The sequence below is a fragment of the Panicum virgatum genome, chromosome 2N, assembly GCF_016808335.1.
Source record: "Panicum virgatum strain AP13 chromosome 2N, P.virgatum_v5, whole genome shotgun sequence".
Taxonomy (NCBI): domain Eukaryota; kingdom Viridiplantae; phylum Streptophyta; class Magnoliopsida; order Poales; family Poaceae; genus Panicum; species Panicum virgatum.
The window spans coordinates 55608180-55634719 of NC_053146.1; the positions used below are offsets into that span (position 1 = coordinate 55608180).

At 46.8% G+C, this 26540-nt stretch overlaps 3 protein-coding genes and 2 long non-coding RNA genes across 5 annotated transcripts; 1 reads left to right on the forward strand and 4 right to left on the reverse strand.

Annotated features, from left to right (window-relative positions):
* Positions 1-833: 833 nt before the first annotated feature.
* LOC120658216 (serine/threonine protein phosphatase 2A 57 kDa regulatory subunit B' alpha isoform-like) lies at positions 834-3629 on the reverse strand. Its single transcript, XM_039936456.1, has 2 exons — positions 2192-3629; positions 834-1313 (listed from the first exon to the last, which is right to left on the reverse strand). The coding sequence occupies exons 1-2, from the start codon at positions 3272-3274 to the stop codon at positions 1002-1004; spliced, it is 1395 nt and encodes a 464-aa protein (XP_039792390.1). The 5' UTR covers positions 3275-3629; the 3' UTR covers positions 834-1001.
* A 1113-nt stretch (positions 3630-4742) lies between these two features.
* On the reverse strand, positions 4743-7379 carry LOC120658217 (pentatricopeptide repeat-containing protein At1g20300, mitochondrial-like). Its single transcript, XM_039936457.1, has 2 exons — positions 5625-7379; positions 4743-4761 (listed from the first exon to the last, which is right to left on the reverse strand). The coding sequence occupies exon 1, from the start codon at positions 7270-7272 to the stop codon at positions 5671-5673; it is 1602 nt and encodes a 533-aa protein (XP_039792391.1). The 5' UTR covers positions 7273-7379; the 3' UTR covers positions 4743-4761; positions 5625-5670.
* Positions 7380-14642: 7263 nt separating this feature from the next.
* LOC120658218 (uncharacterized protein At1g76070-like) lies at positions 14643-15936 on the forward strand. The gene is made up of 2 exons (XM_039936458.1): positions 14643-15835; positions 15869-15936. The coding sequence occupies exon 1, from the start codon at positions 14987-14989 to the stop codon at positions 15716-15718; it is 732 nt and encodes a 243-aa protein (XP_039792392.1). The 5' UTR covers positions 14643-14986; the 3' UTR covers positions 15719-15835; positions 15869-15936.
* Positions 15937-18694: 2758 nt separating this feature from the next.
* Positions 18695-19422, reverse strand: LOC120658219. Its single transcript, XR_005668551.1, has 2 exons — positions 19387-19422; positions 18695-19291 (listed from the first exon to the last, which is right to left on the reverse strand). It is a non-coding gene; the product is annotated as an uncharacterized LOC120658219 (long non-coding RNA).
* Positions 19423-19488: 66 nt separating this feature from the next.
* LOC120658221 lies at positions 19489-20305 on the reverse strand. The gene is made up of 3 exons (XR_005668552.1): positions 20125-20305; positions 19970-20041; positions 19489-19877 (listed from the first exon to the last, which is right to left on the reverse strand). It is a non-coding gene; the product is annotated as an uncharacterized LOC120658221 (long non-coding RNA).
* Between the last annotated feature and the right edge of the window lie 6235 nt (positions 20306-26540).

Below are 26540 nucleotides of genomic sequence, written 5' to 3' on the forward strand. Positions count from 1 at the left end.
TTATCAGGATGTTGAACATATTTGTAGTAGCTAATTGGGCTAAATAGGCTATAAAGATGGATAACTTATGTATTTTGTGAAAGATGTATTGAAGCCCTCGATGAGATATTTTTTTCTAAAAAAAGAGATACAACTCTGGCCCATTTCTCCCTCAGATTTTGATGTGGTTTTGTCAAGTAATTTTGGAACAATAATCACAACCAACAAAACAAACTCTCTTTGTCTAGAAACATAAGATAAATTTTGTTTCCTTAGGATAAAGCTTTACCCAACAATCACTCTACGAATACGTAAGATTTTAATACAATATTGGTATCATTTTATTCGTATTTAGAAGGTGCGCCCTATCGCGGCTGGGCCCCTTCAGGTGATCAGTGAGGCAGTGAGTCACATGCAATGTAGGAGGCAGTGAGTCACTGGCAGTCAACGTCGTCTTGGTAAATCCCCTTCACCCATCCGCCCTGATCCTGAACATTTCAGAGGCAGCAGAGGACAAGCGACTCAACTGGCAGTTTGTCGGGCAGCTGGATTCGCAGCGCCGTGGAAGGGCGAGCCGAGAATCATCCAGCCGCTGCCCGCGCTCGACGGCCGAACTGCCAAAACCGGTGGTCAAAACGGCGTCGCCCACGCCACGCCGCGCGACACGGGCCGCTCTCGGTCACTTCGCTTCCAAAAACCTGACAGCCTTACGGTTCGTCGGTTCACGCGCGCCTCCGCCGTCCGGCTCGCCGGGCGTCGTCACATGCCACCAGCGGCCAGCCGCTACCGGGTGCGTGGCCGCGGTTTTGCAACGGCAAAGAGACACAGGTCACAGGGCGGTGCACCAGGCAGTGTCTCGTCTCACGGGAGCACAAACTTCGCTTGCACAACACACGGTCTCGCTCTTACAGCCGCGGCGCCGGTGCCAGGATTGATGGCACGCGGCGCCGCCATCAATCCTGGCACTCTGCCATCGCCACCACGCACGCATGTACACTGGACGCTTCGCCGCCGCGGGCTACTTAGAAGGCGCCGGCGGCGGCCATCTCGAGCTTCCGCCACCGGGCGTCGCGCACGGCGGCGGCGACCTCGGCCTCGGACCGCCGCGCGGCGAGGTCGGCGGCGCACCGGGCGTACAGGTCGGGCGCCACCTGCTCCAGCAGGGCCTTGATGCTGGCCGTCACCTGCTGCACGCACTTGCTCCAGTGCCGCTCCAGGTTGTCCTCCACGCTCGCCACGAACGCCGGCAGGATCTTCTCCATCACGCCCGGCGACGACGTCGCCAGCTCCAGGAACCGCTCGTTGTTCCACACGTACAGCGCCCGCTCCGCCACCTGGAAAGGGAACGAGTTCGTTGTGAGCAGAATCCTGACGCAGGTGACGCAGCAGCAGCAACAGCAGAGTTTGTGAGGCTAGTTTTAAGAATTTTTTCGTCTTTTTTTTGAAATAAAGAATTCTTTCGTCTAGGACAGCGATATTATAACAACAACCTAAGAACGAGAAAAGAGAACTTTCCAAGACTGGATTACACGACACGAAACGCGCTACGATGGCTAGAGTGAAATCATCACCGGGACTTTATTTATAAAGCAGCTTTACTGAATTCGGATTGGTTACTTTGGTATATTCAGATACAGGACAGTGCACTTCTCCTGTCTTCCCAAAAAAAAAATCTATTTCACCAACATTTTCACCGCTTTTTCACCAACACGCATGCGTGATGAGAAAAAAACTGGCATCTCACAACTAAAGTTTTTTCAATAGGAACCACATTCTGAACAAACAAAAAAAAAGTTCCTTGGAGCTGGAACATGGACATGAAATGAAATGTAGAAAAGTGTCTTTTCTGAAGCTGAATTACACGAACGGCGTACGTGAAGTCGACAAACTAAAGTGAGGCCACTTTATAAAGTTACTTTATCGCCCAAAAACTGTTGAGTGAAAGGGCACCTTTTCCTCCCACATGTACCCAACTATGGTTATGGCTACGGGGCGGAGGTGGATCACTGAATCTGAATCTCCACCACATAATTTAGGAAAGTGGCCTGTCTAACGGTATGTTCAGTGACCACATTTCTAGAACTGAATTCGCTTGAACAGAAAATATGCAAAATTATGCAAACGGAAATTGTTGGCGCGAAAAAAATGCAGATTATTTAAAGCACAATAGTATAGTAGGGAAAATAATGTAAACAAGTCGGGCGACTCGGACCTGAGAGCTGCAGCTACTGACACAGCGGGCGATCCGCGAGCAGACGGGCACGGCCAGGTTCTGGAACTGGTCGGGGTCGATCACGTCGAGAATCTCCTCGAGCTCCTCGATGAGCAGCACCTCCTTCTGGCAGTTGGTGACGGGCCAGTGGCGCAGGATGCCGGTGACGACCGCGGCGGCGAGCCCCGGCTCCTTGTGCACGAACTGGAGCACGCAGTAGGCGAGCTGGCGGTGGTACGTGTGCGCCCAGCGCGTGCGGTGCAGCGGCAGCAGCACGCGCGCCAGGAACGCCCGGTGCTCCTCCTTGAGCGGCACGGCGAAGCCGTTGATGATGCTGCCGCAGATCTCCAGCAGCTCGGCGACGCCGCAGTGGCGCTCGGCGGCGGGCGCCTCGTAGACGAGCCGCAGGAGCGCGGCGGCCATGGAGCGCCGCATGAAGGCGCGCTCGCCGGTGAGCTTGGAGTAGAGCTGGTGGTACACGGTCTTGAGCCGGTCGCGCTCGCGGGGGTCCTCGGAGCCGAACAGCGCGAGGAGGCCCGAGAGGAAGGCGCGGTCCACGTGGTTGCGCAGCGCCTTGGCGTCCGCGGCGGTGACCGCGGAGAGGAGGATGTCGTACACCACCTGGAGGTGCGGCCACGACGGGGCCAGCACCATCGCCGGCGCGTCCTCGTCCACGCCGTCGGGCGGCAGCGGCGGGTACGCCGACGGCGGCATTGCCCGGAACAGGTTGGCGGCGACCATCCTCAGCAGCGCCACCATCACGCGGTGGTCCAGCGCCCGCTGCTTGCCGCCCGCAGACCGGACTTCGCAGAGCACCTCCACGAGGCGGTCCCGCTTCGCGTCCCGCTCCTCGTCGCTCTCGCCCGCGCCGGCGGCGAACGTGAACACGCGGTGGCACGAGGCGATCTTGTCGATCAGGCTGTCGGCCGCGGGCTCCGGCGACGGCGGCGGGAGCTTGGCCGTGCCGGGCAGCAGCCCGTCCGGCTTCTCGAGCTCGAACAGGAACCTCAGCGTGGTGGACCGCCTTTTGCCCGCCGCCGACGGCGGCCTCGGCGCCACCACCTCCGCCGCGGCAGCGCCCATTTGCCTCGCCGGTGTCGCCTACCCTACCCGCAGCCTCGGGCCCTGACGGAGGAGGTGAGTGAGGTCACGGGAGAACAGCTCGCTGGCTCGCTCAAGTCAAGTGGGCGGGAGCGGGCGCGCGCTGGGGGCGGAGCTTTAAGAGGAGCGCGGGCGCGGAAGACGCCAAACGGGAGCGATGCCTTCGCTGCCGCGGCCGCGCTTGGAAACGCCGCGCGTTGGAGGCGACGCCAACGCGTGGGCTGATGGCTTCGGTCCCGGCCGCCGCAGCGAAACAAGAGGGAGAGGGCTCGCATGTGCCGCTGCGCCTGGCGCGGCTCCGGAGTCTTGTAGGCGGGAGGCCAGAACAATGCCCGTGGCTGGAGCCTAGCGCCTGGACGCGTCCGGATGTTTGGTCGTCAGGGCGCTGGAGAGCTGCGCAGGGTCGAGATCGCAGGCCCGGCCGGTCAGCCGGTGCGTGACGGCGAGCGATCAGATAGCTAGGCTCGGCTCAGAATTCGGAAAGCAATCCACTGCACTGGATTTGGTTGGACTGGGTGTAGACAAACGGAACGGTATCCAATTTTGACCGCAATGGGTTAATAAATTTACCCACATTTGAAGACTATTGGTTGAGGAAGAGGAAGCAACCAATCGATGGGAAAGGGAAGCACGAGCTTGAGCTAGCCTGAACCGGATCGAAGGGTGTACAGGTGCATGGCACCGGGTCCCGGACAGAGTGCGCCGACCATTTTCGGAGCTGGTAGGCAACGGACAACAGGAAAAAGGAGCATCAGACATTAGATTGGAAGCTGCCGATGAGCACGTTAGATGGGAGTTAAGCATGGCGCTTCTGAAAAAGCGTGACACGTCTTAAGTTCTGAAAAGTGCGGCGCCTATGGATTTTGTCCTTCGTGCAGATTACACAGCTTAAACGCAAACGCGATACCTAGGGGATGCTGAAACAATGGAGTACGCGAGGAGGAGGATTTGATCATTTGAAGTCCAGTTATCCCTATGTCAGAGCAATGACTGCACGCCGGGCAAGTATCGGGCCATCATAAAAACCCGGCGGATCAGAAGTTCAAAACCTACCCCGTGAACATTGAAGTAGCAGTACGTTAAAAAGCTTCAAGCGAGGAGCAGAGACTTGGGAGGTCTATGGTAACCTTATTTCAAGCGATGAAGTGAATAAAAAGCAGAAATGTACATGAACACCTCATGACTGAGACTGACGGTGCCATTGCAACGTTTGGTTTCTATCGTCACCAAACGTTCTGTACATCAGCATGTAAATGGCTACTGAGGAAAAAAAAGAATACAAGACAAGTTGCAGGCTTGCATGTATACACCTAGTTAAAAATTTGCAAGCTAGACAAGCGAATGAAGAATTCATCAGCAGGCAACTGATTATGCAGGCAAACACACTCGCTAGTAGTCAGTAAGATACAAGAGTCCAGAAACATGCCAACTTTTCAAGCCGAAGATTGATCGTATAAGGAATGCAGTCACTGCAAGAATTTAATTTGGGCGGTTACTCAGTCATAGGACATATATGTGAGGTTTCCATGCTATTAAATTAGGCATTCATTTTGAAACAGTTCGAATCATGTGAAGCAAGGACTGCTGGTCCTGCATAGTACATCTCAGCACCTCCATTTAAATGAATGCCAACCATGATTTCTCAAAATGCTAACTACTATAAGAGTGCAACATTGTAACCTAAAATGTCCCGTAAAGCTCAAACAATATGAATATGGGTAGTACGCATCTACCTAATAGTGCAGTACAGCACTGCTCCTAATTTCAGAAAAAAAAGGGGTAGCGCCAAACAGGCAGAATCAAGCAATTGAAGTTCAAGATAATTTTTGGACTTTTGATTTTGCATCAGAACTGCAAACCTAATGTAGTCTCTGGGATCGGAAGGACATAAGATTTGACTAGATGTGGTTCTCAGATCCACCTTTGATTGCCCAAACTCTACCCCCGATGGGTGATCAGAATTCACAAAGGCAAACACCCTATTGTGCTACTTGTATTCCAGAAGGTCTATAGTTGCTACTTGTAAGTAAATGCCAATAGGCCATGCGTTGCCTGTAAGTTTCTTATTCTAAACCCAAGGTTCAGATTCGCTAGTTTTGCTAGGAATGGTTACCTCTCATATTAACAAACTTGGCTGAACGGCAAAGCTTGTGGCGCAGTGCGGGAAGCCTACGGCACTGGGTATGCCTTTTTTTTAGCTGAACAACAAAGCTTGTGGCCAAAAATACTTGTAGGATGACAGGCTGTAGCACTAAAATTTTGACTGGTACCTCTCACCCAATCAATTTTACTCATAAAGCTTTATCAGGGTACAACACATAAGAAAAGTTACCTTTTTATGTGTGAATACACTTGAATAACAATCTAACACATGAAAATCAGCAAGCCGAGAGAGTGCTCCACAGTGCATCACTTGCCGGACGGCTAATGAAACCCTGGTCAGCCATCAATTCAACAAGTTCTTCGTGCTTCTTGAGCTGTCCAGCCTTCCTCAAAAGGGTCAGTACCATATCTCGCACCTGCTTTGAGGGTTTAAAGGACTTCTCCTCGATCATTTCCCTTAGTGTTGCATGTGCACGCTTCCAGTTCCCTCTCCCACAGAATGCCTCAATCAGAATCGCATAGGTGTGAATATTTGGCTCTATTCCTTCTGCATCCATGGTCCTTTTCATCCTCAGAACCATATCCATTGACTTCTCCTTATTGAACAACCTTAGAAGGCAATTGTATGTCACAACATTTGGCTTGCATTGTAGCTCCCTCATCTTTTCATACAACTTTCGCGCAGCATCAATGTTGCCGAGCACAAGCACCAGCTTGAACATGGGATTGAACGTGTGGCAGTCAGGAACACACCCTTTTGCTGTCATTTTCGCAAGAACCTTCAGTGCTGCATCAAGGTTGCCCTGCCCTTTCCCACAATGTGTCTCCATCAAGAAATTGTAAGTGATGATATCTGGTTTACATCCAAGCTGCTGCATCTGGTTATGCACCTGCAGCACCTGCTCAGAACGGCCGGCCTTGACATGCGCTCGCATGATTGCATTGAACGTTGCCGTGTTTGGCGGGCAACCAGAATCGATCATCTGGCACAAGAGCTCTTGTGCACGGGGAACCTGCCCTGCACGATACATTGCATCAATCACAGCAGTGTAGGTATATACATTTGGCACGATCCCTGATTGCTGCATCTCTGCAAACACGCGCTCCGCCTCATCAAGGCGCCCAGCGCGGCACCATGCGTGCACCACAGCAGTGTAGAGAACAACATCCGGTGGGAAGACAGACTTGCAGCTGTCGAACAGCGACTGCGCCTCACTGGCAAGGCGCTTCTTGGAGAGGGCGCCGAGGAGGAACGCCAGTGTGGCAGGATCCGGAGCCCCAGCTCCATAGTCTTCCATGTGGCGGAACAGGTCTGCCGCTTCCGAAGGCATCTCCGCCCGGACATACCGGCGGATCAGGGCCCGGATGAGTTGTGACGAGATGGGGACGGCTCGCTCGCGCATTTCGTCGAGCAGGTGGCGCGCGAGAGGGAAATGGTGGTGTTTGGCGAGCAGGTCTATCATAGCGCCGTAGAGTTCGGGGAGGGAGTCTTCGGGCAAGGAGGGGACAACGTGGTGGAAGAAGGCGACGGCCTCGGGGAGCGGAACTCCGCGGCGGAGCGCGAGGAGGCGGCGGAGGAGGTGGAGCGGGAGGTGAGGGGAAGGCGGGGAAGGCAGCAGGCCGGAGACAGCTGCGGAGAGGGACGGGAGGGTGTCGAACGGCGGGGATACCGGGAGCTCGGCTGCCGGGTTGGCGCGGCGGTGGTCGAGGAGCGCCGCGTGCAGGGCGTCCAGGAGCTTGATCTCCGCGCGGTTCAGGGGCGGGGGTGAGGGTTCCGTTGGGGCCGGCGGGGCTGGTGTGCCGTCGCATAGGCGGCGGAGGAGGATGATGCGGCCGGTCTCGGAGAGGTGGTGCTTGGGCTTGAGGAGGAGAGCCATGGCGCCACGGGGGTGTGTGCTGGGAGTTGGCGGGGAGGAGCTCGCCTGCGGCCGCCGCCGCCGAACTTGGGGGTGTAGACGGTTTTGGGGGTTTGGGACTTTGGTGGGTCAGCGTACGTGGAGTATTGGAGCAGTTTAGGCCCATCAAGACCACGAAGAGCTATTGGGCTATATCGTATTTTGGACCATGATCATTGTGCTCTCTACAAAGTTGGTGTTTGGCCGCCCTCAACGAAAAAATAAACACTTATTTTTAGACCGGCCGTAAATCAGACTGGTCGTACGGCCGTTTGGACAGTGAGTGTTGCATGCATGTGAAAAACAATAACAGAACCAAACAGCGCATGCATGCACATAATTTCAAAATAGAAAAGATCATAATTTCAACACCGAGCATCGAAATCAAAATCCGATTGCACAGGTGTGTTTGTTTCAATAAAAACTTCAAAACAAGTTCTCACAACACTATGTTTTAATGATATAATTTTTTTTGAGAGAAAATACTTTTTCACGCATTCTAATTTGCTTATGATGTTTGCGAAAATTGCTCATGAGTTTACATAATGTTGCTTTTGCATGTCCGAGTTCAGTTAATTGGATATTGGTGTTTATATTGTGAAGATAGAATATTTAATGTCAATAGTGGATAAGGGAAAACAACTTTATTAGGTAGGTGAATGTTTATCGCATGATCAATAATAGGCAACTTTAGCAGATCGATTTAGCATTTTGACTAATTGATTTTGGCATTTTTTCATTGTACATAAAACAATTTATATGTTTTGAAAATTATCGTCGAAATATATTTAAGTGTAGTCTTGTTTTGAAGGTCTCCTCGAAAGAGATACAAGTGTGCAATCGAAATTTGTATTTGTTGCATGGTTGAAGAATTACAACTTTTTTAAGTTTTGAGGTTATTTACACGTGTCACTGGCCGCATGTTGATTCCTAATCATTATATTTCTAAAACAGTGCGATCATACGAACAGGTAAATTTACGGCCGGCCGTATTTTAGCTGTGGCCGTGTTTAGTTCCGACAAAAAAAATTTTGCGATGGAATCTTGCTAATTTGAAGTACTAAATGAAGTCTATTTACAAAACTTTTTACACAGATGGGTTGTAAATCGCGAGACGAATCTAATAATGATAATTAATCCATGATTAATCTATAATTAGCGGATGGTACTGTAGCATCACTGTTGCAAATCATGGATTACGTAGGCTCATTAGATTCGTCTCGCGATTTACAGTCCATCTATGCAAAAAATTTTGTAAATAGACTTCATTTAGTATTCTATGCATGTGTCAAAATATTTGATGTGACGTTTTTTTGTGTTTACGGGTAAAGATCTAAACAGTGCATGTGTCAAAATATTTGATGTGACGTTTTTTTGTAATTTTTCTTTTTCTTTTTTTGAAGAAGAAACGGATGAAGAGTCCAATAACATGAGGACGCAACGAATCGTGCGACGGAGGAAACATTGATATCGACAGCCAAGAGAGGATGGATGGGTTTATGGGCGCCGTCGCCTTCGTCATGGATGAAGCGTCTCTTCGCCGTTTCTCCTCTTCTTTTTTCATCAGTTCACGGTCAATCCAATAATTAAAAACTGTACGACTATTAGTACAAGATCTGTTCAGGGGTACGACTTCTCTGTGTATATACGTACGTTTCCAAAGGCTAGGCCGGGGATAAAAAATATTGTCATGGGACTAGGGACTTCGTCTTTTACGCAGCGTGCGCAAATGTGTTGAGTTGATGGCCGTGGTAATCTATTATATTATTAAAGCAGTGTTAAAAAAACCTGTCACGTTCGTCGAGAGGTTCGTCGAGAGGGTTTAGAAATTCTCATATTAATCTAAAAAAAGAATTTGCATCGTTGAATTTTATGAAGATCTAACGGTTCGAACTAACTCAAGAGTTCATATCAAATACGATTATAAATAGCTAACTTCGGATTTTAAAAATTAAGGAAAATTAGGACATTGCAAAGAGTCCATGCTGAATACTATTGGTAAATAGTTTAATTTGAAATTAAAAAAATAAAGAAATTATGGCTTAACCAAAGAGTCCATGTTGAATACAATTACTAAATAGAAAAATGCTGAATTATCAAATTAAAAAAATTAGCATTACCACTAGACAAAAATTAATATTAGTTAAATAGCTAAATTTAAAATTGAAAGTATAAATTCTATTATATTATTAAGGGAGTGTTAAAACAAGCCACCATGTTCGTCGAGAGGGTCTAAAAATTTCTACGTTAATCTAAACACGAGAAGGATTTACACCGTTGGATTTTATGAAGATCTAACGGTTCAAACTAACTCAAGAGTTCATATCAAATACAATTAATAAAAAACTAATTTTGAATTTAAAAAAATTAAAAAAATCAGGACATGACAATGAGTCCATTCCAAATATGATTAGTAAATAACTTAATTTGGAATTAAAAAAATAAGGAAATTAGGACTTAACAAAGAGTCCATGTTGAATATAATTACTAAATCGGCAAATTCGGAATTATAAAATTAAGAAAATTAGTATTGGCACACGACAAAAAAATTATTATTAGCGAAATAGTTAAATTAAAAATTAAAAGTATAAAAAAATTGGCATCACATATGACTAATAAATAGATAAATGCAAGAACTAGAATAAAAAAATTATTGTTGATGTGTGTAGTGATTATGAAGCATATTAAGAAGGAAAATAGCTAAATAAATAGTATCAAATGTAATAATAAAAACCCAAATTTGAGTTTCATGGCAAATAAAGTTAATAAATACTCCAAATTAATGAAGATCTAAATAGTATTTGTGTATAGAATTTACACCATTCGATTTAATGAAGATCTAACTATCTAAATTGGACAAAAGAGTCCATGTCCAATTTAATGAGATGCAATATTCTAAACTACCCAAAAGTGTCTGTATCCAATTAAAGTTAAATACAGACTCCGCATGACATAAAAACTCACGTTACCATCTATGTCTCGCATTAACCTTCCTTGAAGATGCAAAAAAATGGCAGCAACATAAGCGTGACAACACGACCATAGTCGTATTGTATCGGTACTATTGGAAGAGATAATTGCTTTGAAAAATCTTTGGAACGCCCTGCACTACGACACGACTGTAGTCTTTGCCCGAGATTCCGAATCACAACTTTTCGAGTCTCAAGAACATCCTGCAGTACATGCAGCTGCATGAAGCACACTGGATTCTACTCAAAATCATTGCTGAACTCAATCAATCCATTTTTTCTGGAGCAACCAAACGTCAAGATAGGGATGAAAAAAATAATAATGATGCGTAGAGTTTCAGATATTGCAATCTATTGTAAGACCATCGGCACCTTATGATTGTCAGTGTGGGCCAATGAATACGCAGGCGAATCAATGTGAGAGAATATCCGCTGAAGAACCAATGCTTTCTCCAAACAAGAATTATCATCATAAATATTGCATATTCTTGAACAACTTTATTTATACAAACTAATCCGATGGTGGTCAACAAAGAATCATGATTCTATGGGCATATAAATAGTTCCATACAAGTAATAATCGTTGGGATAAAGAGTAAAGCACCGAAACCTATAAATAAATGTGACTATTATTAGCTCAATCTAAATAGATGCATGGGAAAAATCAGGGAGTTAGTCGTGTGAGGAATCAAATAGTATAAATAATTCTTAACATTATTATCCCCATCTAATCTTCTATAGGTACACACTAGGGATGGAACACAAATGTGATCTATACCTCTAAAGAAGTATAGAGAAAGAGAAGAGAAAAAGATAAAGAAGCAGCAAGGTTGAACGGGTAAGGAAAGTAGAAAAAGAAAAATAGAAAAAGAAGGCAGAAAAAATGAGAAAACGATGGCAAAAGAAAAAGACAAAAGTGAATTTATTGGTTTAGTTTATAAATAATATCATTAGAATAGGAAAAATATTAAATTATAGCCATGTCACATTGGACATTTGACATCTTCCATATATTCATGAAAAAATAGGAGAAGCGGTTCTACCGAACGGTTTTCAAAACGGCTCTATATCCATAAGAGAAGCTGCTCCATCAAAGAAGCCACAACTGGAGTTATTTTAGCCACAGCTACAGGCCTGAAGCCCTGCTAATCTATCTCAAGTCGATTGCCTACAGTACAAAACCAAATGATTCAAACAAATGTACGTTGTCGATGCTCCTCTTCGCTCAGAAAAAAAAACCCTGAGGCACAATACTAAACAGGAAACTTCTCCATTAGATGCATTGGATGCGATACACACTAATCGATTTCAAATATACCAAGGACCAAAATAGAAGACAGAGAAATCAATAAAAATTACTAGAGAAAATGGAAGATAAAGAAAAGAGTTAGAAACAACAGCAAAGATATATATAGAACTATCTATCACCGAGATGACAAAACTCTAAATTAGGCCAATTTATGCAGTGATATGGGCTAAAAACTAATAAATTGTGCAGTAACCAAAGTGGAAAAAATAATAATAGGTTTGGTTAATTAAAATATTTAAAACATATATGCATTAACATAGCACGCATATATATAAGTTTTGCATAACATTTATTTACCAACTTATTTTTTAACATAACTTTTTTTTGTTTAATCCATGATCATTTTTATTTCTTTCCGATGATGAGTCAAATCTAGATCTGCTAGATGCTACTTAAGTGCTCTAACAACTACACTAGATATATTTTCGCTAAATATTAATCAAAATATTGCAAGATACAAATCGAACTCTAACATCTAAGTTACATATTGTTGGCAAACATAACTAATAAATACATATAAATATATTTCATAATTATAAAAAACTTTATATGAATACAATTATGTACAATATGCATCCGTATTCAAGGTGACCCAAAATTGAATTCAATCCTCAAATTTAGATTTTGCATATTTAAGTACTAAAATATGTAACTATAATATAGAACAAAGCAACATAAAAAGTGATGATTGATATGAACTTCTATGTATAGAAAGATTGTAAGCATCTAGGCCCTCTAGGTATGTTTCGGTGATTAATGACAACCATTATTGTGACTAATGAGTTTGTGCAGCTTAATGAATCATTATCGCTCAATTGGTCATATGTTAAAGAGACCCCTCAATTTCATTATTCAAAAAGGCGATTCCGGTATTCAACTCAAATATATATCAAGACTAAGGATCTTTCTAGTCCTAAGTGTCGTAAGGTTGAGAAGAACACTTAGGTTAGTATAGGTTTTATAGTTTTGTAGTGATCGCACTATTAAAAGGGGTTAAGGCCAAGTAACTTGAGCATGGACATGGTCAATCAAAAATGGATACACACTATGGTCACTCAGATTTCTAGAAGTTCAAATAAGTGGTTTTCAACTTATATCTCAAGAATATTTGGATTTCATTCAAGACTCAAATCAGAAAAGACAAAATTAGAAAAAGTCTATACACCGGTTTAACCGACGACTCCATTTTTCTATACCTCGGTTAAACGCAGTTAGCAGAGTCTGGACAAGTTCTATACACCGGTTAAACCGACGATGTTTGAAATTAACATCGGTGCAATAGTCCAGAGTTGGTTTTTCAGGGTATTTCAAGTTCTATACACCGGTTAAACCGACGATGTTTGAAATTAAACGTCGGTGCAATTGACCAGTGAGATGGTTTTTCCAGGGATTTCAGAAGTTGTACTCACCGATTAAACCGACGATGGATTTGAGTTAACGTCGGTGCAGTTGTCCAGAGAGTTGGTTTTTCAGTTGATCAGTGGACAACTACACTCACCGGTTAAACCGATGATACGTCGGTCAATCTACCCCAGTTGTAACGGCTAGTTTTCCAAATGGGCAGATTACATGCATCGGTTAAACCGACGCTGGCTATTGGAGGTTTGTCAGATTAACCGGCGTTAAGTACTTTTCTGGCAGCTTTTCTCCAACAGCTCTATTCGTGTGAGCTACCTATATATACCCCTCCAATGGGTCATTTTGATCTCTCTTGACACCAGGCAACATTCATATACTCATACTATTGTTGAGAGTCACCTTGAGCTTCATCTTTCACACATTTGTTCATTCAATCATTCAAGAAGCAAGACTAAGGACTTCAGTAGAGAAAAACTTGTGTGCATCCGTTCTTGGTGATCGGTTCTTGCTCAAGTGAAGGCCCTAGCTTGTTACTCTTGGTGATTGGCAGCACCTAGGCGATTTTGGTGATTGAAGGTGTTTCTTCCGGAGCTTGCCAAGGATTGTGGGAGCCCGAAGAAGTTTGTACGTGGCTTGAGCTCCACCACGCCGGGATGGTGAACGGAGACTCTTAGTGAGCGCCCAAGTCTCGGTGACAAGACTCTTAGTGAGTGTCACAACGTGGATTAGGGGTGTGTGCCAACACATCGACACCACGGTAAAAAATCTGGTTGTCTCTTGACCACTCTTTCTTTTCAAGCATTTATTTTCATGCAATTATTCTTGTGCTTGACCTTAGAGATCATAACTTAGCTCTACCTTACTTAGTTTTACATCTTGTTGTATCTTTGATAGCTTGTGTAGTTTGCTTAATTAGCCGGTTGGTGAATTGAGCCTTACTAGCATTGCATAGGTTAAGGTTGCTTTAATTATTTTAGAAATTTGAAAAAGGCCCAATTCACCCCCTCTTGATCCATCGATCCTTACAAAGGTGCAGATAGTATTTAACAAGAGCAAACGAGAGGTAAATAAATTATCAAATACATCTCTTCTGTCAATGTAAATATTTTAAAAAAATAAATAAAAAACTAGCTACCCGCGCTATTAGCGCGGGCCACCTTGCTAGTTAATGACGGAAGCCATGCTCGCTGGTCAATTTGTGGCATTGTTACTTTAAGAAAATCTGTGGAGTTGGTTGTAACAAACAAACCTCCTCACATTCAAATCATCGCCGCGAATAGTTTTTCTTTATCTCCTTTTTTTATTAACGAGTCGTCTCCGTGCTCTGTTACACTGCTTAGTGCTAACCACGTCCTACCCCGTAGCTAGTAGTAAGTAGTTTAAACGGGACACATGAAAAACACACGGCCGTCACAATTCGCACCATCATCCAGTCCAGCAATGGCACCGCCCACCTGCCACGCCAGCAAGGCGTCGGCACGGCCAGCCACCAGCCAGCCCACACTCACTCCCGCGCCCGCACCGGCGGCGCCCGTCACCGCTCACGCGGCGTGTGGAGGAAACCGCCGCCGCAGCGCACCAACCGCCGGCGCGCCACCTAACCGGACAAGCCCACAAGCGCCCTGCCCCCCCCCCCCCCCCCCCCCCTCCGGTCCCTCCGTCCATGCCGCTCGCGGGATTCCGGTCGCGGCAACCAGGTCCGCAGGGGTCATAGAAAAACCGCTTCAACGCTCACGCCCGGTGATTGGTATCCGGGGGCCGCTTCACCGCGTTGCCCGCCGGGCCACCACCGTCAAGCTCGCGCGCGCGATCCAACGCGAACCTACTACCCCTGTCTCCCTTTGACCGCGCCACACACGAGCAGGAGCAGCAGCAGCTCTCCGATCCCCGTCCAACCTTGTGAGCCGTATATATAAAGCTCCTCTCGAGGTCGGCAAGGAGAAGCAACCACCCGGCTGAGACTGATCCAGACGCAAAAGGCATCGACCCGAGTCCGACGCTTCACGAGGCAAGGAATCTACACCGGCCGGCTAGCTAGCCGGGGCCATTCGATCGACCGATGGAGAAGAAGCAGCGGAAGCACGCGAGGTCCAGGAGCTTCACGGCCGCCGGGCTGGCCTCCTTCTTCCGCTCCACCGTCGCGTCCTTCTCCTCCAACTTCCCCTCCCGCGCCAGGTCCTCCTTCAACCACCGCAACGCCTTCTCGGGGCCCATCGTCTCCATCGTCCCGCCGGAGGCCCGCGGCAGGAGGGCGAAGCACCGCTCGGGGTACCGGACGCCCGAGCCCTCGTCGCCCAAGGTCTCCTGCATCGGCCAGATCAAGCGGAGCAGCTCCAGGCGCCAGAAGAAGGTCAACCCCTGCGGCAAGAACGGCGGCGCCTGCCCGCTGCCGCCGCGCCCGGCGGAGGAGACGAAGCCCCGCGGCGGGGCCAGGGGCTCGCTCGTGAAGCGGATGTCCTTCTTCCGGCGCAGCAGGTCGCGGGCGTCGTCGAAGGACGGCTGCGCCAACGGCAGCTGCGCCCTGGCGCCGCCGGCGCCGGCGGGGCTCGGGCAGATGAAGCGGTTTGCGAGCGGCCGCGCGGCGTTCCAGGACTTCGACTGGCGGGAGGAGGAGGACGAAAGGAGGAGCTATGGCGGCAGCGACGGAGAGTTCGACGAGGACGAAGGGTTCGTGACGCACTCGGCGCCGCTCACGCTCGGCGGCGGGGTGGTGGCGTCCGAGCCCAGGAAGGAGGTCAACCTGTGGAGGCGGCGCCCCATGGCCCCTCCCAGTCCGCTTCAGCTTCCTTAGGCTAGCAGCGATCGACCTGCATGCTCCTTGTTCCTTGCATGCGTGCTCACCTCTGTGTGCCAATGCCTGTGTTTCTAGTTTGTACAGCTCGACACGCTTGTGTGATGATCCTACAAGTTTTAGTTTTTTTTTTTGAGCATATCCTACAAGTTTTAGTTGATTTTGTATATGTGGTGCTCGTCTTTGGAAGAAAGTAAACAGAGTGTTTGTCTCAGCAATTTCTTCCTTTTAGTTTTTTCTGCACATGAGCATGACAGTCTGGAGCATGCCAATCCAGAATGTGAACATGACAGTCTGGAGTGCAAGGACTTGCTGCTAATTTGGGGCGAATTTGTATGAACCAGTCCAAGTTGATATCCAGGCCTAATCTGGGGCATCCTGATTTGAGTATAATTACTTCAAAAAAAACAAAAACAAAAACAAATCCAGTTTAGTTTTAGATACTATGCATTGCGATCCACCTGTTGTTTATCATTAGCTGCGTTTTTTTTTGAAGAAACAAATCATTAGCTGCGTTGCCAATACGAGAATAATCGGGCTCCTGCTCCTACTACTCCTTGAGAAGATTTGCAGTACCTGGTCGGTTTTAACGGCGAAATAGTCAAAATGGTGGCGTTTAGTTCTATAATGGCAGGCGAGCGCCCATGCTGTTCTGTGAAGTTCAATTACTGATGCAATTACTGATGAAGTTCGACAAGTTTGGTCAGCACAAGTGAACGCTGAAAAACCAGCTATGGGAAGGCCAGCCCGGACCGGTCGTACGTACAATTACTGATGCAATACTGGTTCAACTCATGTGATCGGAATACGGCATCAGTAGGAAATCCAGGTTCCATTCATGCCTGAGATACCCTCATCCATGCCACCGATCACATGAGATCAGACGCGCATCATAAGATTCAGCAGCTCTACTTTTCTTTTTCTCGGTCCACAGATTTTTTTTTTAATCGAACCAACACTGATACTTCCTCTAGCGATGCTTGTTTATTGTGGTCGTGGACGCATGCTCAGGAAAACCTGGGAGATGTTGAAAAAGATGGGGACAGAAAGAAAAAAAGCAGAATACTCCTACAGATTACTGGTGGCTCCAACAAGGCAAAAGAAAGAGGGGGCGAAAGAGCCAAAGAGGGTCATTGTCTTTGCCTAGTCGTCATAAGCATTTAGGCCGTGTTTAGTTCCATGCGCAAAATTTTTTGCGTTGGAATTTTGTTAATTTGAAGTACTAAATGAAGTATATTTATAAAACTTTTTGCACAGATGGGTTGTAAATCGCGAGACGAATCTAATGATGCTAATTAATCCATGATTAATCAATAATTAGCTGATGGTTACTGTAGCATCAATGTTGCAAATCATGGATTAAGTAGACTCATTAGATTCGTCTCGCGATTTATAGCCCATCCTTGCAAAAAATTTTGTAAATAAACTTTATTTAGTATTCCATGCATGTGTCGAAACATTCGATGTGACGTTTTTTTGCGTTTACGGGGTTTATGGGGTGTGATCTAACACGTTTCACGCATGCTCGGACACATGTAAAATAACTAGGTCAGTAGCGCGCTACGCTGCGCCCGTTTGTATGGCGTGTTAGTGGGCTGAGACTTTGTTTTTTCGGATTGCAACATTGTCATGAGCTCTAACGTTGCCATTTGGGCTGGGCCGCTTCTATGTTTGTGGACCACCTCTTGGCACACGCTGTGTTTGCTGCTGCTGCTGCCTAATGCTCGAGCAGGTCGGTTTGCTGGCATGATGAGACAGAGGCGGTTCCAGGATGTCGGTTTCTATGGCAAGTTTCGTTGGAGGCAAGGAAAGTTCTGTATTTTAATGGAGGTCGGGCTCAGGCGACATTGTTTGTGCGTGTGGAGGCAGCGGAAGTGGCTGTGAAGAGGCACCGCCGGCTTCACCAAAGAGGCGATAGCTTCAGGCACTGGTGAGCACAGTGAGTCTTTGTTTGTGTAATCTGAAGGTGAAGTGGTAGCATCTGCGTGTGTGTTTGCTTGGCAAGTGACGCGATTTTGTATCCCTGTAGGAGGAATTGTTGCGGCACATGTTTCTTGCCGTACTGTTTTGGCTGATGTGGTCAAGGCTTTAGAGGGTTCCATTCCTTTCTACTCATTTGAAAGCGCTGATGGTCTCTACGTGGCAACGGGTTTTGTGATTGTTCCTCTACCCGTTGAGTTTGATGAGTTTACTCTTCTGGAGGCAACGAGCTGTGCTTCAACGACGAAGGATGGAGCAGAAGAGGCCGCGGCGAGTGCACTGATCCAAGCAGCAAGCCGTGATTTTGGTGTTGTGGTCACTAACTCAAATTTCAGTGATGTAGAGGACCTGCAAAAGAAGAACGAAAAACTGCTCAGGCACAACATGCTGCTCAAGTCTGGTTGGGCTCAAACAATCAATCACGTAAAGATACTCCAGAAAACGCTGGAACATATTACTCTGGATGCCGTTGGTGGTTCGTCCAGGAAGTCCATCGGGATACTCGCTCATGGAGCTGCTGTCTGGGCAGAGGAGAGTGTTTGGATGGCCACAGCTGCAGTGGAAGAATTGTCCTCCGAGCTCATGGATGAAACTTGAGTCATTTCCTGTGCTTGCCGGGGCACTGAGGTCGTGTAGTTGCTTGTTTGGTCTAACAGTATGCGTAGCAATGTTTGTATGGACCAAAATGTTAGGCGACCCCATGTGTTTGGAATGTGTCTTCATCTGAAGTGTAGCAATGTTTTGTATGAGTGACAATGGGCATCAGGTTTAATGTGGCTGGAATGTATGTTTATCTGAGTTTGTATATCACTTGTTGGTATCCATAGTATGCTTTGGTTTATGACTCCATCTATTTAAGTGATAAAAACATTTAGACGCAGGGTAGGGAACTCGCTGAACAGGGCAACTCTAGCAAAAACACATGAAACCTAGTATACGCACACATGCTGTAATCACAGTACTTGGCATAAGCAACACAGCAGACATGCACTATAATTGAAACTAAATAGTCCTGCATATATGAATCAAGACCAGTTTGGACAATGGCAATAACAGGTGCTAGAAGTTTTAGGCACATCCAACAGGCGCAGCTGCGTTGATGAGGTATGTGTTACTACAAAAGAGACACACTATGAAGGGCATGTGCCATACTAATTTCGGTAAACTAAACACGCACAAAGTCGAAACCAGCTTTGAGAGATCACCAGTTCCTTGCTCAGGCCTATCTTGTATTAAGAAATTGAGTGAGATCTTTGACTGAACTATCGTACTCATGATTCAGATGCGGGTTTCTAGCCCTTTGTGCCTGAAGTTGGCACAAAGCTGTCCTCCAAAGCATATTTTGGATGAGTGCTGTAATTGGTGTCAGACGGTGGACGACGCAAAAGAATGTCGGCACAGTTGTTGTGCTGGTGCTGTCTGTAAAGGCAACTCGCAAAAGGAAGAGCTATACCATAGTTAGCCATGCTAAGTGACAGAGCACGCAAAAGAACCCATCAGCAGGTCTTTAGGCAGCTCCTGTCTTTGTGCTGGCAAGGCAGAAGTAGTAGTAGTACGTGGGTATATACAATGGCTGGAACGGCGCACCTCCTCCTGCAATCAGAAGTTATTTGAGTGCTGATTAGGTGAGTGTGGAGGTAGAGCATAAGGCTGCAGAGAATTGGTTTTGGATAAGGTAAATGACTCACAAAATGCAGTGGTGCTGTGCTTGGTCTCACAAATGAGGCAGTCTCCCTGGAACGACGGCGAGAAGGACCAGGAACATCCATCTAAGGAACTACACGAAAAAAACATCTCCCGTCAGGGACACGCGAGCACCAATGTACAGAATCGACTAAACTTCTAAGAAGACGGCAAAGGGGTGAGCAGGACCACCCAAGCATCTGCCTATCAGGGCTAATAAACTCCTCGCAAATGACTGGCAAAGGCCGCCTGAACATACTGTAGTATACACATAGCACAAACCATAACGGCCGGAAGGGCTGAACGCAGGCCAAATTGAAGTATGAACAACATCACAGCGGCAGCAACACTGGCCACACATACGCATGGCAGCACACACACAAAAGGAAAGGTGCAGGTCACAAAGGTAAAGAATCCGTAAACCTCATACCTGACCAACTGCAGCAGGAGGCAATCACCGGCAATGTGACCCAAAAGCAGAGTAGGTAGAGAAAACCTGCGCATCACGAGCACAAACATTAGACGAACAGGCAAGAATCAGCAGGAAATTGGAGAAAATGGTAACAATAAAATGGATCTGAAACCCACCAGCGGCAGCAGCAGCACTGCAGCCCACGAGAGCAGAAGAAGGCAGCGGGCACCGGCGAACAGGGCAAGAACCTCAAGGGAGACACGAATCACAAAGGCGAGAATCAGCAGGAGGCGCGAGAGAACCCGAACAGCAAATCGGATCAGGAGCTTACCAAAGGGGCGAAGAGAACAGGGGGCAATGCGGGGAAAGAGGTGCGCCTCAGCAGGAGCGCGGCGGGAGGACGCCGTCGTCGTCCGTGCCGCCCACCGTCGGCCGGCTCGAAGGCTCCTGCACCGGCCCTCTCCTGCGACGGCGGCGAGATCCCGTCGCCCCCAAACCCTCCCAAACCCTAGGCCGCCGCAACAGGAGGAACAGGACACCTTCAGGCCGCCCCCCCTGCGAGCAGCCTGCAGGGAATCGCCGGCCCCTAAAGGCCGCTGGACGCCGCCCCCTGCAGGTTGGGTGCAGCGCGCGGCGGAGCAAGGGCCCCTCTTCCCTCAATTCGTGGTGGCGGCCACCGCCTCGCCCCCTCCGCCGCCACCTCCTTCCCCAAATCCGGCGAGCGGGCGGGCCTCCTCCTCCCTGCTCGCGCCTGAGAGTGGAGCGGGCCACATCCCCCACCGGGATGCCGCCGGTCGGATCCCCTGGGCAGCCGGGCGGAGCGGACGGCGGCGGTGCGAAATCTCGGGCGGGACCCAGGCGTAGGCGAGGGGTAGGGGGCGGCGGTGGAGGGCGCGGGTGGGGTGGGGAGGGCAATCGGAGTCCGGCGGCGGCAGTCCACGAGGAGGAGAAGGGGGCGGCGTTCCTCACGGAGGAGGAGTCAGCTCACCGCGCTCTGGTGCGCGGCGCTGCAGGGGAGGCGGTGCGGCACGCGGCCCCACTTGCAGCGACAACGCGCGCGGGGAAACGGCTGAAGCGGCAGCCCATGGCTCGCGTCGGGCGTCCTCTAAGACACGTGTCGCCCAGGGAGCAGCGGAGTGCTCTCAGGGCGCCCTCCCCACGCTGTATAGTATATACAGTATTAATTAACTGTGACGCGGACTGTGGGCCAGCATCGCGAAAGGTTGTAAGCACGAAACCGTGGGCCGGAAGCCTGAGCCCATCTAGAAGGCTAATCCAAGCGGCCAACTAAAATCTTGTTTTGCTTGAAACAAACGCACAAGGCAGGCCCACAGGATTCAGTCTGTTCAGATCCGCCGTCTCGAAAACAAATTCGACAAATTTAATCGAAACATACGAAATTCTCAAAAAAAAAAAGAAACATATGACTATGGTTGCGAGTCGAAAAGCTGAACTAACCATCGCGCGGTACGGCGCCTCCTCGCGCGTGATCCGACAGCTGCGATAAAGCTGCCTTCAGCCCTACAGACATGTGACAACTGATTACCCACATATTCCGTTGTTTCTTTTTTTTATTTCTATTTTCCCCCGTTATGTGGTGCAAGTGTTATAATTTATTTTCCTTTTCGGATTTTCTCTTCTTTTTTTACGTTCTATTTTATGTGCTAAAGTTCTCTTCACAAATATTTTGTAAAAATCGTACTAAAAAGTATATCGAGAATTATACTCATAAGTTGTGAGATGAACTTATGTGTAAAAATTTGTACAAGAAATCTTTATCATACAAGTTGTGCTAAAAAATTATCCTCCCCTAATTATCTGAAAAATCTATGCATTAAAATTATATATATCGTGAAAGTTGTGCTAAAATATTTTTCAAAAAGTTGTTAAGAAAGAGAGTTATATGCAAAAGTTGTATGTATCATAAAGTTATGATGCGAATTTATCTCCCAGAAGACGTGTGTAAAAAGTTATACAAAAAAATTGTATTTACAAGTTATATCTTTTAAAAAAAATTACAAAGAAAAAGTCTTCCCGAAAAAAAAATCTACTATCGATATCGATAGGGAATGTCACGGATTCCCGAAATGGAAAGATTTTGCTGTGTCCGAAATCGTTTGTTACTTTTCCTCCCGGCGCGCGAGCGCTAACTAGCCAGCCCCGTTGCGAGTACTAGTACGTGGCAAGGAGAAGGCCGCTAAGTACTGATAAGTATCCGTTATGTAGTTCCTACTCGTACCATGATGGTTTTTTTTTCCTCCTGTGTGCTAGCTTCGGCTTTCCTCGCGCTTCTTTTCCCCACGGATCAGACCGCCTCCGAAACTCAAACTCCTACGGACGGGCGGACGTGGCGACATCTTTGCGACACAAGCTCTGCCCCCGGATTCCACCACCGGTTTCGTCACCGATGGAAACCGGCACTAATGATGCGGCGCTTCCTAATTCCGTAATTAATTTCGTAATTCACAAGGCCAGTTTTAATGAGAATATCATAGTAGTGTCATGAGCATTAAATTTACTGACATAATAAAATTTTTATGAAAAAAGAGGATATGAAATATCATGAAATATGAGAAAAGTGTTATCATCATAATACTTCCCCGACTCAATCACCTAGTATATAATTTTGATAATTGTATCCACAACATTTCCATTGAAACTTGCCTAACGACCGATTACACACGTCTCATTATTATTACCAGCCCGCCCCTCCGCAGTCCGAACACTGGCTAGTGCACTGCAGGTGTCGTCCGAGTGTCCGACTCCCAAAGGGCCGAAGACAAACAGCACACTATGGACCCACGTCCCACATGCACACCGTGGTCCCTTGTACAATTCCAAACAAAAAAATTATATGAATTAAAATATAAATCAAACTATGTCAACAAAAAAATATATACAAAATATATGTAAAGATAAATCATTCAAGGTAACTATAGGATAAAAAATTATATACATTATTTATTAAAAAATGTAAAAGCATAAATTTATGTATAAACAATCAATTCACAAGTTATGCATGAAATCACAAAAGTTATTTGCATAAATTCTATGACACGGAAATTATATGCATATCGATCCTTATTCATAAGTTATGCAAAAAGAAACATAAATTGTATGCATACATTATAGAGTAAAAATATTAAGGCACAAAAAAATTCTAATAGAAAGGACAAGAAAAGTCATGCCTGGACCCACGTCCTGGTTGTTACCGTGGTGGCGTGGTAGTTTCCTGCTGCTCCTTTTGTTTTGTGTCCGTTGAGAAAGGAAAATTTAAAAAAAAAAAAAGAAAGCATCCGGTTGGCCTCTACATGTGGCATGCGCGTGCGTCCGCACGGACGGCCTGGTCGGAATTCGAGCGCGCGTAGAATTGGTTTTCCGCACTGCGGCCCATCTGTCCACCATTCGAATTGTTAGGCTTTCGCTCTCACAGGTCACAGTGTCACAGCAGGAGCTACTCCCTCCGTCTCAAAATAAATGCAATTCTAAGACTAGACACGCAAATCAATGTATGTTATGAAATTATCAAAATACCCCCTTATCTTTTATGAGAAGGATCTAGGTAATGTCTTGTCTCTTTTATAAGAAGTCTCCAAAAACTCTTGTTTTTTTGTAGTAGTTGGATCAAAGTAGCATTTTTTTTATGAGACAAATTTTAAACTCTAGATATGCAATTATATTAAGATGGAGGGAGTAGTTGTGAGTGCCTCCTGCAATGGGCACTGGCCACCCCTGAGCCGGTCGCTGCTCGCTCGAGAGAGACCTGCCTCTTGGCGCTTGCACCTGTCTGGGCGTCGACGGCTCGACGCCGACATCGATCGGATCGGACGGGCACTAGTCTCTGCCGGATGCATTCCGCTCAAGGAACGGGGCGGAAATATCTGAAGCGAAGGCCGTGGGTGCCGACCGAGCACAGACGACGACGCGGAAACCCCTCGAGGTTCACGAGCTGGATCGGCCGTCGGCGTCTGGCAGGACGCGCAACGGATGGGGTGGATGGAAGATATCTGAACGTCTTGAGACAGATGAGCCACGAACTCATACGTATATACTCAATCCAGGATGAGCAAAACCCCTCCAAAATTTGCGAGCGAACAGAGACGGAGAAGTGTCTGTCACGATCGTGGCGAGACGGCGACAGAGAGATGCTCGCGGAACGACCACTGATTCCACCGAGATGTCGAAGGATCAAGGACGCTCCCTTTTACTATTTTCCTCCCCCACCTGCCGGCCCGCTCCGTGTCCTGGATCTGATCTCTCGCGTCCTGGGTCCGTGGCCACGGGCCAGCCCATTGTTCGTTGTCGCCGACGACGGAAAAAGAAAAGAGAGAAAAAGGACGGAGGCCGCGCGCCGAGATGTAGCTCAGCTAGCCTGCTGACATTTATGAGCCGGCGAGTCAAGGAAACTGTGGGCACCTTTAGTTCTCAAAAAATTTTACTTCGAACTTTGTGCATCTCTTTTTGGATATGTGTATGGAGTATTAAATATAATTAAATAACAAAACTAATTTTACAGTTTAGATGTACACGACGAGATGATGTCTTAATTTATGCATGCATGCCATCTAATTCCGTCCGTGCCGCAGTGACAGAAAGATATATGCCACTCTTATGGTTTAAGCGCAGAGTTTTTTTAAATGAAAATTTTCCCCGGGCTGTGGGACCGCTGGCCTCGGTGCTTTTTTTAATCTAAGGGGGTGTTTAGTTGGTGGAAAATTTTGAATTTTGGTACTGTAGTAAATTTCGTTGTTATTTAATAATTAATATCTAATTATGGACTAATTATATTTAAAAGATTCATTTCATCGTAATCAGTTAAACGGTAATTATTTATGTTTTTTAACTACATTTAATATTCCATGCATGTGTTTAAAAATTTGATGTGACGAATACTGTAAGAACTTTTTTGATAACTAAACACCCCCTAAACCAGGCACACGATGATTTCTTGGGTGCCAAATTTTGTCGGCCGTGAAAAACTTCAGCGCAGATCTTCAGGGAGAAGGTGGCGGCCCGAAAATATGAAGAAGGTCCAGTGGCCACATCAAAGTCGCTGATCCAATCGTCGTGACCTGACTTTGCTGTTTGGTGGTGTCATCATGGTACGTGGCGCGTACAAGCCACACGCTTGCAGTGCCAGTAACGTTTTTCCTTTTTTTTTTTTTAGAGTCTCAATCTCTCCCGCTCAATCATCGTACAGGGAGCTGAGCTGTACGCTCGTCGCAAGCTCGCAGCCACGTGTTGCGGCCAAATGCCAAATCTGAGTGGTGGTTTGGTCCCTGGAAAAGAAATAAAAAAAACAGCGCTGCAGATCTTGAAGGGGGAAAACCGTGTGGCCGAGGGTCTTGTTTGGTTAGGCGCGCCCCTTCTAATCTCCGCATGAAAGACCAAATGAAGTTTATTTGTAAATTTTTTTCAGAGATGGGTGTAACTTTTCGCGTCGAATCTAATGACGATAATTAATCGATGATTCGTTACATTGATGCTACAGTAATCATCTAATTGCACGGTCAAAGACCTCATTAGATTCTTTAGGGTCACTAGCGCGGAGGTTCTGAAATTAGTTTTGTAAATTGATTTTGTTTGACACCGTAATTAGCGGTCAAACTATCACTATTCACTAACACGCTGCAAACCAAACGGAACCGAGGTTATGATGGCATCTTCTTACTTATGCCAACGTGGCGTCACCGTATTTTCTCGGTGGGGTTCCCACCCGCTGGCTGGTATTATTGGTGATACGGATCGCTATTAGGCTTGACATCACTTTCATGAATCTCATGACCACCATTTCACGCCGTCCCCACTTACCTTTACAGCACCTGTGAGGCTGCGCCTGTGGCAACTCAAGGCGATCAATCTATTGGGGATGCAAGGGAACGGCATGCAGTCCGTGTTTAGATTCAATTTTTTTTTTCCAAAAAACATTCCATAGAATATTTGGACACATTGATGAAGTACTAAATAAAATTTATTTACAAAAAATCTTCGACACTGATGGTTTGTAAATCGCGAGATAAATTCAATGAACCTACTTAATCCATGATTTGCAATAGTGATGATACAATAATCATTCACTAATTATGAATTAATTATGTTCATTAGATTCGCTTCACGATCTACGACCCATCCATGTAAAAAATTTTGTAAATATATTTTATTTAATATTCTAAAATAGCAAGATTTTTTTTCAACAAAATTTTACGTAAAAATCTGGACACAAAGCCTGCAGCGAGACCGAAGAACGGGAGGTTTGGCCTGGGCTGTAGTAGGGGTAGATCCATCGACCCCGGCCGGCGGCCGGGGTGCTGTGCTTGGCCGCTTGCTTCCCTCCTCCTCCCGGCCAAGCTCGCCGGTCGGTCGCCGCCCTTGCCTCTGATTCCCAAATCCGACCCTCCCCTTTCCTCCCTGAGAGTACCCTTTGTGGTCGTAGGCTGCATGCCGGTTTTCCCCGAAAATCTTGTTTCCACTGCCCTCCTTCCTCCAGTTCGTCGTTGCCTTCGATCTCAGTAAGAGAGTAAGTGCCTTCTTGGATCTGTGCCAAACATCACCAAGCACATCGATTCGCATATCCCCTCCAGGGCTCCAGGTATGTGTTGATTGGCTCCACAGTCTCCATGAGTTTGTTAAGTTGGAATTGTCGAGGCTCTGGTGGCAGCCTCAGAAGCAATACGATGCAGCATCTTGCACGTCTCATATCTTCTACTCATGCCCAGTTAATTTTCATCTCAGAAACAAGAAATTCAA